At 39.9% G+C, this 13,766-nt stretch overlaps 1 protein-coding gene across 1 annotated transcript; it reads right to left on the bottom strand.

Moving 5' to 3' along the window:
• Positions 1 to 996: 996 nt before the first annotated feature.
• On the bottom strand, positions 997 to 8,023 carry PRRG4 (proline rich and Gla domain 4; the record flags this gene model as incomplete). Its single annotated transcript, XM_080617943.1, has 5 exons — positions 997 to 1,900; positions 2,638 to 2,773; positions 3,480 to 3,528; positions 4,780 to 4,943; positions 7,918 to 8,023. 5 exons carry the CDS (start codon positions 8,021 to 8,023, stop codon positions 1,669 to 1,671), a joined length of 687 nt encoding a protein of 228 aa, XP_080474069.1. The 3' UTR covers positions 997 to 1,668.
• Positions 8,024 to 13,766: the final 5,743 nt, after the last annotated feature.

Here is a 13,766-nt window from a genome sequence, read left to right as displayed (position 1 = left end):
AGTGTTACACCCTACAGAAGGTGCAGTTTACTGCCCAAAGCACTACGGCATCCATGTTCCAACACTTAAACCATCTTAAGGTGTTCTGTTATGAAGGGCATTGCACAGAGTAATTTGCAGATGGATTTGTAAACACAGATCAAATATCAAGTGATTAAATAGGTCTCTGTACAATTTCTGTAGTTCATTTAAAACATTACTTTGCCAGATCTACTTGTTAGTACTACATCGCTAGTAACATTAAGGAATCTCTGAACTTTTACAAGCCCTACGAAATCTTTTTCCTTGAAAGTGCTCCTGTCGGTTCCAGGAAAAATCTATAGGAAAGCAAGCTCTATAGCTCAAGATGCACATTAACAAATTTGAAATTGTTAGCTAAATTTTTGCAAGCTTTTAATTCCATAGCTTTATTGTAACTCTGTATTTTGTAACCCTGTCTTAAAACCTTCATTGCCTGTGTCCAGCTATGTAGCTACTGTAATACAAGACAACACCAACCAGTGTCTTCCTGCAGCTATGGGAAGCCTTTTCCACAAATGCCATTTGACTAGGAGGTAAAGGGACTGCAGGGTTGGGATGACTTGCTTAGCAAGATCTTTAGGCTATGTAATGCTGGGGTCGGTATTTTAATAGGATCTAAAATTAAGGGTGGCTACAACTAGAGATGCAGAAGTTGTGTTGATACAATTAACAAGTAACTCCATGAAATTCTTGACTATTACTCTGTGTAAGCTGATTATTTATCTAATAGATGTTTCATTCTACTTAAAGGTACCATTCTGTCATCCCAGCAGGGCAATACATACTTATGCAAAGTGCTTCTCTGGCGTTGTTAGGCCTTTTCCGCAAGCTGTCTTTTTCAACATTTAAATTTTTAAACTGCAAAAGAAACATCCTCTGTGAAACTGAAGTACTTTTTAACAAGAGACAAGTCTCTAGCTATTTGCTTAACATCCTCTGACCCACAGCACTTTGCTTACTCTCTTTGACCTGGTATTTAGTGCTGAATATCAAAACCATTTGATAGAAGTGTACTTTGTCTGAATGGATACTTTGCTGTTTGATTAATTGTTCATTTTAATCCAACATTAATCACAAAACCAAAACAAATAGAGCAGTGTGTTAACCAGCAGCATCTAAAACCAGTGTAATCCAGAAGCAGTAATAGACATTTGAAAAATCAAATCATGAAATAATTTTCATATTCAAATCTATTACTAGAACGAATAGAAAATTCATACAGCAATTACGTGAACATATCAAAGTAGACTTCTTAGGGCAGTTTAAAGTATTAATAGTCACAAAAAATGGTGTCAATAAAACCAATTAAAATACTGTTGTTTCCAAAGAAAAAAAAAAAGAGAAAGATGAAACTATTAATGAAACATCAATAGTGTGATGGGATGGTTCAAAGTGCATATGCAAGAGGGTGGCAGTGCAAGACCTCCTCTTTATGCATTCCCTCCTCTTGGCACAGTAACGTTGTGCAAAGAATAGTCCTGCAGCCTTTGCAACAGATCACCTCTCTTCCCAACTGGGACCTTCATGTGCTCCTAGTTGTGCTAAAGATTTCTGTAAACTGTCTTGCAATATGCAAGGTAGTGCACACTTTCTAGAAAAGTATGTTATGTGCCAGTAATGCCCCCTCGCCCCAAAGGAGGCTGGTGACTAAGGACCAGGAAGTGACATAGACTTTTTAAACACCCGTGCCCAGTTTGGGGGCCCTGGATAAGGGGGTGGTAGCGTGTTGTGGTGTTGTCCATCTGAAGTAACTGCTTGCTCATAAGTTGGTAGTGATGAATCATCCATTCCAAGAGGAAGCGGATTTAAAGAAAATTCTTCGTGCCTTCTGAAGATACTAGATGAATTCCGTCTTCTACTTCTTATGTAATCCAAGTACCTAAACAAAGTTAACAGCAGTATAAGTGGCAGCTTCTCTTTTAGAGGGAAGAGAGAATATATAGTCATAGTTGTAATAAAAAAACCAAACCAACAAAACACCAAAAAAAACCCCAAACGACAAAAAGCCACCCCAGAAAAACTCCACCACACAACAGAAACCATTTCCCTTCAATGATCACGAAGACTCTATCCAAACCACACAGTAAGAATAGCTCAATAATGTGAAATCTATAGGGAAGAGGAAGCACAGAATCCTTTTCTGTTCCTTTCAAGTTTAGGATAAAGGAACAAGCAGGGCTAGGGAATTAGTGAAGAAGCACTTCCTCCAACCTACTTCATCTCACACCTGAGGTAGACCCCATGCCATGAAGACCACACAACCTCCTTTAAAAAGCAAACAGAACACATTAAACTTTTCACTGCAGGCCCCAGCCTATGAAAATTATTCCATCATTTAGTATGAATATTTTGGAATCAAGAACACACACTAAAAAAAAATCCCCAAAGGTACATCAGCCATGCAAGTGTTGGTTTATGGTTTTGTGCTATTAACTTCAGCATAACTACCGCTAGTGCTCACCTAACCTTGCTGCCAGGAAATCAAGAACTACAGCTCTCACTGGATTCTCTGAGAACACACTCTGACCAACCCACAATGAGTTTTAAATTGCACTTTTACATAGGAGTTTGTTTTGGTGTTTTGTTTTGTTTTTTTTAATCAGCAGAATTCCTTACCCTGGTGGTTGCCTTGATTTGCATCTACTTTTGCAGCAATAGAAGATAAGCAGTACAGTTATAACTAACAGTACTCCAGCAGCAACAAGACTGATGAGAAGTCCTGTAACATTTATCTTTTGTAGTGTCTCATCACCTGAAAATAAAACATTGGTTATTTTCAGTATGTGTTCTTTCTCTAGTATACAGTGTAAGACACTAATTTTGCTGTGCTATAGGACACTTGCTGTGTTCCCTTCCACAAATGCCTAGCTTGCTGTGAGAAGCAACTGTATCTGTGCAATACCACCCAGGAGTATCATTCACACACAGCTTAAAGCAAAAGTGAGTAGATACTTCCTTTTCTGTACATAGAACTGTTGAGAGTCTGTCTTCTAATGCCTTCCAAATACTATTTCATGTACCTGTGACCTTGATCAGGCTACAGCTCTCTGTTCAAGTCATACTGACCATTTTTTCATAAAACATCTGGCATAAGACTACTCTGAACCTAAATCACTCTTAGATTACTGTTACAGAAATGGGGACGAAAGGGGAAGAAACAAAAACCACAGAAAGCAGCCACAGAATTACTGCAGACTTTACCAACTGTGTAATAAAACAAATGGACAAGACAATTATACTACTTTTACCTACAGACTAACAATGGATCCCACTGTAAGACACTTTAATGAGTTTTACTGTATCAGATAATGCAATAAACTTGTACAGTTCACAGTGAATTTCAGTAAAAAGATAAATTCTGATATTGGTAACTGAATGCATGGTGTATTTCTAAGAATGTACTATTACAACAAACGCAAAGTACTAAAATATAAGCAAAGAATAAAAAGATGACTTACCTAGTTTTATTTTAGGGCCTTTAGTTGAATAGTCCTTCCAAAAATCCATCTATAAAACCACAAATGACCAGATTTATGGGATACATAATCAGCAGGCTTATTGACAATGTCATTTAATATGGTACTGTGGGCAAAATTCAACAGTGGCATAAACAGAAGTGACTCCTGCTGAAGGATTCAGACTTGCTTTTCTCACCATATTTTTCATGTACATTCAAGTTTGTGTATAAAATACAGTTTCACAAAGCAGAAAAAACCAGTTGGTGAAAGAGAAAAGCGCATTTAACTGTCCAGTGTTACCTGTTATTTCTGCCTGATTGCAGCAGAAGTCAGCATATATTCTGACACTAAAAAAATGCTGAGAATTAATCTTTTTTAATCCCTACAGAAGAGTATCACTGAGGCAAAGTCAAGTTTTTAAGAGTCAGACATTTGCATGAACAGTATCTGAATTCATACCAGCTAAAAAAAATAATGGAATTCATTTACGAGAAGAACCTTTCTGTTGCGTGACTTACACATTACATGTGTTTAGCTGTAACCTCCACTTCTGCTACTCAGCAAAAGACTCCATCAAGATCCTGAGTTAATGCTTCTACCTTTTTCTTAGGAAAATGCTAGCAATGGTAATGGAACGTTTCTACCTTCAGGGAGGAGCGTGTTTCTCTTTCTGCAGGTTAGTGCAGAGCACACCCAGAATCACAAAGATTCTTACTGCCTGCAGCAAGAACAGTTTTCAGACAATCATCACATTCCACTATTGTGCTGAAAGGCTTCTTTTGAATTTTTCTCTTTTCTTTTATACCAGGTTTCCTCCAAGGTGTATATAGGTAGTGATTTGGAAGATAATGCTTTAGGAGTACTCTGCAATAGCTGAACTGCAGATTTGCTCCGTACTCCTCTCTTCTAAAACACTTTGGCATGACACAGTCAGCCAACTAATACCTAGAGCATGGGGAACACATTCAAACTGGATGCTGAGAAGTTACTGAAAAGATTAATGAGCTTCTAAAAACACATATAGGTATACCCACAAGGGCTATTTCTGAAGTTTCATATATATTTGTTTTGCAGAATTAAAGCTCTTACCTGAAGTCTTTTAAGACAACAGTACGTAATGAAGTGTATTCACTGTGTATCTAGAGCAATGACCCCATTTAATTGGGGCTTCTACTTTTACAGTAAAATAAGCAATCATCTTATTTCCAGTGCTGTTTTCAACAGGGGTACAGTATTTAGATACAGTAATTCTTTAGTTGGTAACCTCCTTCAGTATATTAAATTCAGTATGAACAGCTACCGTTTTATCAAGGTCTTCAAAAATTTCTCTGGCTTCTTCATAATTGCACAGCTCTTCAAGGCATTCTCTTTCAAGGTTATCTGGGGTGAATGCTTCAAAATCAAATCTGTTATACAGAAGATGGCGTCCAATGAATAAATTTGCCTCCTTTTCTGATGTGAACACTAATAAAAAGAAAATCAAGTTGATTTAAAAGAAGTTAGGAAAGCTAAATTTGTTGGGTTAAAGGAATGGTTAATATCCTAAAGGAGCACATTAACACCACATCTTTCCATAACATCTTTCAACTACATACAGGGAAAATAAACATCAAGGTCTCTCTCCTTCTTTGCTGCTAACTTTTCTAACTAGGCAATATAAAATAAATGTATTTTCCATTCTCATAAAACATTTTGGTTATTCCTTATACTGACCAAGAAAACTTGATTCTCAAGCCAGCTGCTGTTCAAGTTTTAGTGTTAGTCCTTCAGGAATGTGGGCATCAGTTTTTTACTGGAGCTCTTAAGATCAAAGTAATAGTCACATGAAGCAGAAATTCAGTCAGATCCAAACCCAGCAAGATAGTGACCTACTGGAGGAAGGACGCAAGAGGGCAGAAAAAGAAGAAAAAAACCTACTCCTTCTAAGGAATCCTCAGTATACATTTTATCAATATTCTGGTGTCTGTGAGATCCAAATTTATTTACAGAATTTGGATTTTAAGTTATAGCAGCAGAGTTCTATTCATTCTACCTTTGTTCTCTTTTCACAATTGAGGCAGCAAGTTTAGGTAAAGGTTGCCGTATTGCCAAGTTTAAATTAGTCCATGATAGGAATTTTCTGACAACAGGCACTTCTGAAGAGATTTAATTCTTCTCTTCTTTCATGCATTTTCCACGCTCCATGAGGCCTCATGGAGTAAGTTGTGAGGTGAGATTCCAGGAGAGTTAGTGAAACTATAGGCGGCTTTGGAATACAGGAATGCATTTTCTCACCAGGCATCTTCCATGGTCAAGTTTTAGCCTGCTCTTGCTGCAGATTCTTAAAATATATATATATGACAGAATTAGTTTTCTGGCTTGGCTTTCAGTGAAAGCCTAATCTGTATTCCAAGAAATTCAGTCTATTTGGTTAAGCAAACCCAGTAGAGGATTATTTTTGCAAATGTAAAGTAGAAACAACATTGTTACATACCAAGCCAGACAGCTAAAAAAAGGAGATGAGATTCAGTATGAAGTTATTCAGCTACAAATTAGCTCTGTGTTCTTGTTAGCTTGTTTGGCTAGATTGTTACATCATTTAGGAATTTTTAACCTAATAGTTACTGTTAGATCTTGAAGCGGTATCTCAAAATGGTTTGCCCTCTGAAAATGAAGAAAAATGCAGTGTAATGTGCATATTGATTGCTTATGTCCTGAATACCATAGTATATTGAAGGAATATTACAGTATATATTTATATCATTTACATACTATTACAGTATATATTGAAGGAGCCACATGTGTGCACATACTGTTGTGTAAGAAGGGAAAACTCTTATTCCAAGGAAAATCTAAGCTTCAAATATTTATGCTATATCTAAGAGTAACCAGAGAGAAGGACCTAATTAAAAAACCAAAACTGAACCCACCAAACAAACCCACATGTGGAAATAGGAAAGAATTACAGGGGAAAAATATTACCAGTATTTTTAGCTCACTGCAATCGCAAGAACTACGTCTGCCTTCTGGAACAGAGATCTTCAGTTTTGCTCAGCTGCATTTCATTCCTTCCCATGCAAGCAGTATTAGCTATACTTCCTAATTAACTTACATAATCAATGCATTTTAATTACTGGGTAATGCACAGGCAAGCCGCCTGGAGCCTAGGACCCCTAATCCCCAGTGATACGTGCTCCTTTTCTCTTTCAAAGAGTCTTTATCCATTTATCTGCACTTCTTGCACTTTGTAGGCCACAGTCAAAGTACACCTATCTCCATCTCCAAATTGCCTGCAATTAAGATAGTAATTAAGAATTACCTCTGATTAAGAAAGTATTTGCAGAATGAAAGATGGGTTAGAATTCTCTCCTACACGTGAGAGAATTGAATGCATTTCTGCAGTCCCTGGTTCAACAAAACAGGAAATGCAGTTTAGGATGCCTAGCTTTTAATCAGAAATGCACCCAATGTGCTAAATAAAGCAGCTCTGCTGGTAAAAGACATTCAGGAAATGCTTCAGGGGTAGCCCCTCAATGCAGGTACCCCATGCTCTGGATAGCTGTTGTACTTCTAAATTATTGGGTGAAGAGCTGGGACCTTCTCTTTCCAGCTCTGTCATTGAGAAAGGAGTGGTCTTAGCCTGTTGTCAGGGAAGGGCTCTCTGCCATCAGCTCACAGGCATGATGCTCTATGCCCAAAGAGAAATACGGATTTTTGTGAATAACCCGCCTCAAGCATTTTTGTGCTAGCCATGTTTGCTGCCCTGAAGAGGCCTCCTGCTCAATGAGATGCTTTTTTAAAGTCTGTCTTAAGGTTCCAGCACTCTATCCACTTAGGGGACTGGACAGCGAAGTTACAAATCTCTTTTTGAAGCCCTAATATTAAATGTTAAGTTTCACACAATGTAGCACCATTGTGCTTGAGTCCTTCTGGGGAATTTGGTTTTACTTCAGTTCCTCTCCACTTCCTCCAAAGTAAAGAGCTGCAATAGCAGCACCATATTTCTCTTTCAAGGTGTTTAAGGGGATCTGGTATTGAGAAAAAAAATACCAATTTCTAAAAACAAGCAAATAAACCCTTTCAAATAACATTTCAACCTTTTGGAATCATCATGTTACTTAGAGTATTCTGGGTTTATCAATTACAATAACCCTACAGACCCAGAGAAAGCACAGTTGTCCCAGTTGGCACTTACTGCTGGATCTGATTAATATTTAATATTGACACCCAAGTCAATTATCAATTATTTCAGCAAAAGATACTCAAATATTCTAAAATAAAACATAAACCAGCTTTTTTCTTTTTTTTAAATGAAGTTAAAAAAAAATTAATTCAAACCCACAAATAAAACCCAAACCAACAAAACCAAAACTATTTATACACATTAAAAGATTTCTCAGCAGAAACAAAATTAGAAGCAGTTTTGTTTTGGAAAACAATGACATTAAAAGTAAGTTACCGTCTTTATGCTCAGGTTGCTTCAAGCTATTTAACGTCCCTGTGCAGTGTGGAAACGCAAACATCATCCCGTGTAGTTGACATAGCAGAACCAAAGACACAAGCATGGCGTGGTATCTGTCAGACAGGAACGAACGTGAGTTCAAGTGACAACGCCATATTCCGAAGTGTCTGCGATGAACCATGAACGAATCGTATACATGAAGTCATCTAACACAAGCAGCTACATGCAGTTGAGGCTCATGGCTTCCTATTGGAAGGACACAGATCCAAACAGGTCCGGCACGTCTGGGTTCCACCAAGTTCTGGTTGTGTAACACCCGCAGGTGTAAGCGGGGCCCCGCACCCACAGCGGCGAGGCGGTCCCTCCCGCTACCTATCGAGAGCGGAGCAGCAGCCCGGGGGGTGACAATTCCACAGCGAAAGCTCACACCGCGTGCTGCAGGTACACTCTGAACTTGGGATCGCGGCAGTCCTGCCGCCAGAGCACCACAGTGGCTTACAAAAGCTAGCTGGCGTCAATGGGCGCACAGAAACCATTTCGGCAGGAGAAAGCCGCGACCAGCCTCCTCACGCCGACCACTCCCCCGGCTAAATGGCTATAGAAAATAAGAGTGAAACAAGGCCACAATTCTTCCGTTCGCCCGACACGGGGGAAAAGCGCAGACGTGCGGCCAGCCGAGAGCACCTACGGCTGCCTTAGCGCCCCCGGGACCGCTCCCGCGGTCGGCTCCCACCATCGGAGCCGACTCGAGCTAGGCAGACTCCAGGGAAGAGGGAGGTTTTGGCCCAGAAGCGCCCTCCCATTCCGTCCCGTCCCGCGAGGCGCTGAGGTGCGTGCCCCGGCGCAGCAGGGAGAAGGGCCCCTACCCCCCTACCTATCACGGTGAGGCTCCGCCGGCGGCCTGAGGAGAGAGTGCCTCTCGGGGTGGCCGCTGCTGCTGCTCTAGCGGGAGCCGCACTTCCCGGACGAAACGCGGCGGGACAAGAAGGGACGAGGCGCAGCGTAGATACCCAGCGTCATGTGGGACGGCCCCGCCCCGGGTGCGCGCCTCGGCGGGCGGGAACGCCCCTCCCGCCTGAGGGGAAAGGGGTCGGTCGGGATCGACGGGGGGAGCTGGGGCTTTGCCTGGGACACGAGCCTGGCTGTCGCCTCAGCTCACCGCCGGGATCTCTCGGAGGACAAGGTATCAGACCTTTCGTCTTCTGTGAACGTCTTTTACTGTTAAAACTGACTCCCTTACTCCCTCCGGGTTGATTATGATGCTGAAGATGTGGTTTGGCTTTTTGCTCCCCAAAAGTGAAGCCCTTGGTCTAATGGCAGGGTGGATACCGAGTAGAAACTATAGGGAGGGTGTGTCTCCCCAGCAGGGGTGAGGTACCTTTGAGCTACCTGTTTAACCACAGTTAATTACTTATCTAACAGCGGTTATAGTGTTTCTCTCCACCAAAGTTTTCTAGCCAGGGAGCTAACCATGGGGTAACAGGACCAGTATAAGACTTGCATATATGGAAGTAACTTTGGTGAGTTTGTTGGTTGGATGTGTATAAGTGAAGACAAGCTTTACCCATGTGTGGTGTTAGCGAAGGCAAGAAGTGGTACTTGAAAAGCCTTCTAAAAGGTAAGGCTAAGAATACATTTAACATAGCATGCTGGTAACAAATATGCGAAGAGTTTTGAGATGGGTTGGATTATAAACTGCACACCAAAAAAAAAATCAAGACATGTGAGTGGAATGGTTTTTGCTACTATGGACTGAGTGTTTTGTGTCTGCGATAGGAGGTCTCCCGTCCAGACTCGGGATTGTATTCTTCGTTTAAGTGCTGGAGTGACTTCTATAGACAGAAGCAGGAAAGGGTAGAATGAGGGTATTGGGTAATGCTGGTGAAAGTGATCAGATACTCTGTGGAGGAAAACCAGGAAATTCTAATATGTGAAATAAGAACTGTTTGGAGGCATGATGGCTGTAGTTAAATATTTACTTTAGAGCACCAATGTATTGCAGTTGAGAGGAGCTTGATGAATGGGTAACTTACCAGCTGGGGTGGCTCTAATGCTTTTTAGTTGGTGGAGATCTCAACAGAAGATTGTAATGTGATTGTAGTATGTGCTTATGACAGAGTGGAGGACTAAGATAACCATATTGTATAAGAAAAGAGCAGTATAGGTTGTTTATTACCTAGATAACGTTAAGGAGACAAGAATACTAGTTGCTACATGTTGGAAAAAGAAGAAACTGCCATTACTTTGTAAAGGACTTTACAACTTCTTCCTGTGCACCTCTACTTGGCCCTCATCCCGAGTTCCTACCTGACTGCCTCTATGAGAGTGGTGCTAACCACAGAAATAGCTACAGTGCCAGCACATGAATGCTCAAGAACTCTGTGGTGCGTTTAAGTGCAAGTAAAACACCTGCATGCATATATGGAAACTTTTTGTGTGTCATAACGACTTTGTATGAGGAGCCTCTATTGTAAAAGCAACAGGTGAATTTCCATTGTGTTATACCATTGTTGCATATCATTTTTGAGAGAAGATAAAGTATTTTAGAGTTGCCTATGTATGCCACTTGAGTGTGGATCCCACTATACTCAGGTCACAGCTCTGCCTGCATTGGAGGAGAAGGCTCCTAGTGTGTGGACTGTGGGACAGATGAATCCCATCTGAATTCTCCGCTGACCTCCCCCCTGCTCTGAAGGTGGAGGAGCAGCACAGTAGAACTGCAGTAGGAAAGGCCCACAGATTTTTAACTTTCTCCTATGCCTCTCTCTGGGCTCAGCCTGTGATCTTGAGGGTTCACAGTGAAATCCTCACTGAGGGTTACTATACTGGCACACAGACATGTGAAAACTCGTGTGTGTTTGTATGTTAGCCTCAACAGAAAAATGAGTGAGAAGCTGGTAATGGCAAATGTTGTAACAAGACTGTGTGAGTCCTGGTTGCCTCTTGTATTAATGAGCTGAACTTTTGTTGTGTTATGCCATCACTACATGCCCTTATTAAGACAGAATAACAAGGAAGACTCAGCAAGGTTTATCCCTCCTCCGCAGATGTGTATTGACTCCATTATTCCCAGGTTAGGAGTCCCCCTGTTTCTGAACTATACCTAAATTTTTGCCATCCCAACCCCAGGACTCAAGTTTCCTGTTTAAGACAGCATTTACAACAGCAGGTGTAAAGGAAACAGTGTATGCAGCTTAAGCTAATCATGGTTATGTTATAGATAATGACTGCAAGTGTGCTTAAACTCTGGTTTATTATACAGATCACAGAAAGAAAAATGTAAGAAAAAAAAAGGTGTAGCAAGTGCTTAGGATAAATAGAGTATCTCCTGTGTATATGCAGTTTTCAGCATGGCAGAATGATGAGTGGCTTTTTGCATGTTACTTTCCTACTTGTAAATTAATTTTTCTGGCAAAAGAACCTTATTGTTAAATTATCAAGCTATGTGGTGAATAAGATCAGGAAGATGAAACCATCAGCAAAGGTGTTTTACTCAATTTTTCAGATAAATGTCTGTAAACAGTATAGCAGATAATGTAATTAGAGATATTCTGAGAGATTAAAAATCTCTCACTGTTAACATTGAGTGAATATAAATTCATATTTCTAAATAAATGTCTATTAGCTATACTGGCTAGTATGCTTATTTATTTGAATTGTAAAATTTTACTCGTAACAGTGATATTTGGTAAAAATATTGTAGGAGACATTAAATACGATGCTGTTGAATTGAACCAGAACTATGTGTCTCCTCATAAGAGCAGGGTGATACCAATGTAAGATGTCTATACACTGATTATTTGTTTCTGCATATATTGATTACTTTGCTGTAAATTAACAGTGATGTATTCATTTTAGTATGGTAAAGGATAATGTGCTTTTACTGATTTCTGATTAGGAAGACTTTGGGTCAGGAATGCATTTAATTCCTGATTAGCAGTGTCATGTTCAGATTGTGATACTGAGGATTTTCTTTTGATTGTTTGATACAGAACTGTGAAAAGTGAAGCCCTGTATCTCACCCCAATATGCAAATATATCCTACCATAATTTGAGTATTAAATTCCGTGTAGCTATTGTTCAGTTTCCCATGTAGTATTTATCAATTAATATAATAAACTGTGGAGAGAACTTTTAAGTATTTGAATAATGGAAGTGACATAAATGTCTAATTAAGAATGACCCCTCTCATCACAGACTTTGAAACCTTGTTCATCTGGTTTGTTCTTTGCAGTGCTTTCATTGAGGTCCTGAATCATGTGTTATAGATTTGTCCTTTAAACAAAACTGTTTTATGTTCTCATGTTTGTTAACTTAATTTCTGTCCAGGTAGCTTGTTTTAGGAGTAATGCTTTTTTACTAAAGGTAATCTAACATGACTTACACTTTAATTATTAGCTTTGTACACTTAACATCAAAAGGTTACTGCAATAAGCACTTCAACCAAATGAGTGAACCATATTAGAATCTTGGATAAACCTGTTAGCCTGTTCCACATATTATATGCTGTCTAAAGGGCTTAGTTTAGACCAGGTCATCTTGGTAAAAACAGTTAAGCTTTGAGTACCCCTAGTGTTCCTTATGCCTTCCTGTAGAAATGCCCGGGTTAACAGCTATTTTGGTTGGTCTAATAAAAGAGAGAATTTTTACTGCTCAGAAATAATGGGAGATGCTTGTAATAGCACATGAGTAGCAACAGTAATTATGCAATTAACAAAGGCTGATCTTGTCAGAGTACTGATCTTTATGGGCAAGTTAATCAAGAAAAAATCGTTATAGAGGGTCAGTAAAAGCCTTGCAGGGCTCAATTTCAGCTGTAGTTCCTCTGTATTCAGTATTTGAGCAGGAATGGAAATGTTATCCATGGTGATGGGGAAGCAAACGCTCACCCAGTCAGATTTAAGTAATGGGCCCGGTGCTCCCAGCTGGTGGGTGCTGTCAGCTACCACTGAAGGCACTTGAGAACGCTGCTCACCTAATAGGATTAAAATTCAGCATTGTCAGTTGCTCATAATACTTTTAGATGCAGTAAGTGGAATAAGGCCAAACCTTTTTCATTGTTGCCAAGACTAGTATGTTGTTAGACTTGTACGTACATGTCCTGACATGAGAATTCCAGGAAATGGTCTGTGGAAAATTCCACATAAATTGGCTCATTTAAAACAACATGCTCCCGAATATATGCAAGGCAAAAATCATGTCAAAACTTTCTTGCAGTGTGATGAAAATCTGCTTCTGGCTTCTGTTAACGCTGTTTTGTCCTGTTTTGGTAAGGTGCTTCTGATTAGCAAAATCATCCTGTTTGGCTTTGATATTTAAGCTCATTAGGCAAGAACAAGCTCCCTCTAGTCTCTGTCCTTGGAGATATTCAAAAGTCATCTGGATGTGGTCCTGGGCAATTGGCTGTAGGTGGCCCTGCTTGGGGGGCCTCCAACCTCGACCGTCCTATGGTTCCATGATGCTGGCTGCTTCTAGTAGAGAAAAGCCCTCGTGTTTCAACATCATCTCAGCTTCCTAAGATTTGGGGTTAATATTTAGCTCTTTTCTTATTTCTGTTGCATTATCTTTTTTTTGTCTTGGTAACACATTTCTCTATGCAGTGTGTATCTTGGATTTAAATTATTAAATTTTCTTGCTCACACGAGGGAGCTCTCTGGTGGCCTTTCAAATTACTCCTGCAGCTCTATTTTCATTTGTAATCCTGAACGTTCCCTCTGAGAATCTGCTATCAAAGTATACAAGACAAAGCCATATAAAATGTCTTGAAAAAGTTTCATTTTCTAACAAATCTGAGCTTTTGAGTTATTTGTAGGTGAAGTAACATCACACCAGACTGTCGGCTTTGT

This window comes from Psittacula echo (genome assembly GCF_963264785.1).
Source record: "Psittacula echo genome assembly, chromosome: 5".
NCBI lineage: Eukaryota > Metazoa > Chordata > Aves > Psittaciformes > Psittacidae > Psittacula > Psittacula echo.
Note: the sequence above shows the minus strand (reverse complement) of the source record. Positions and strands in the feature narration are given on the sequence as shown.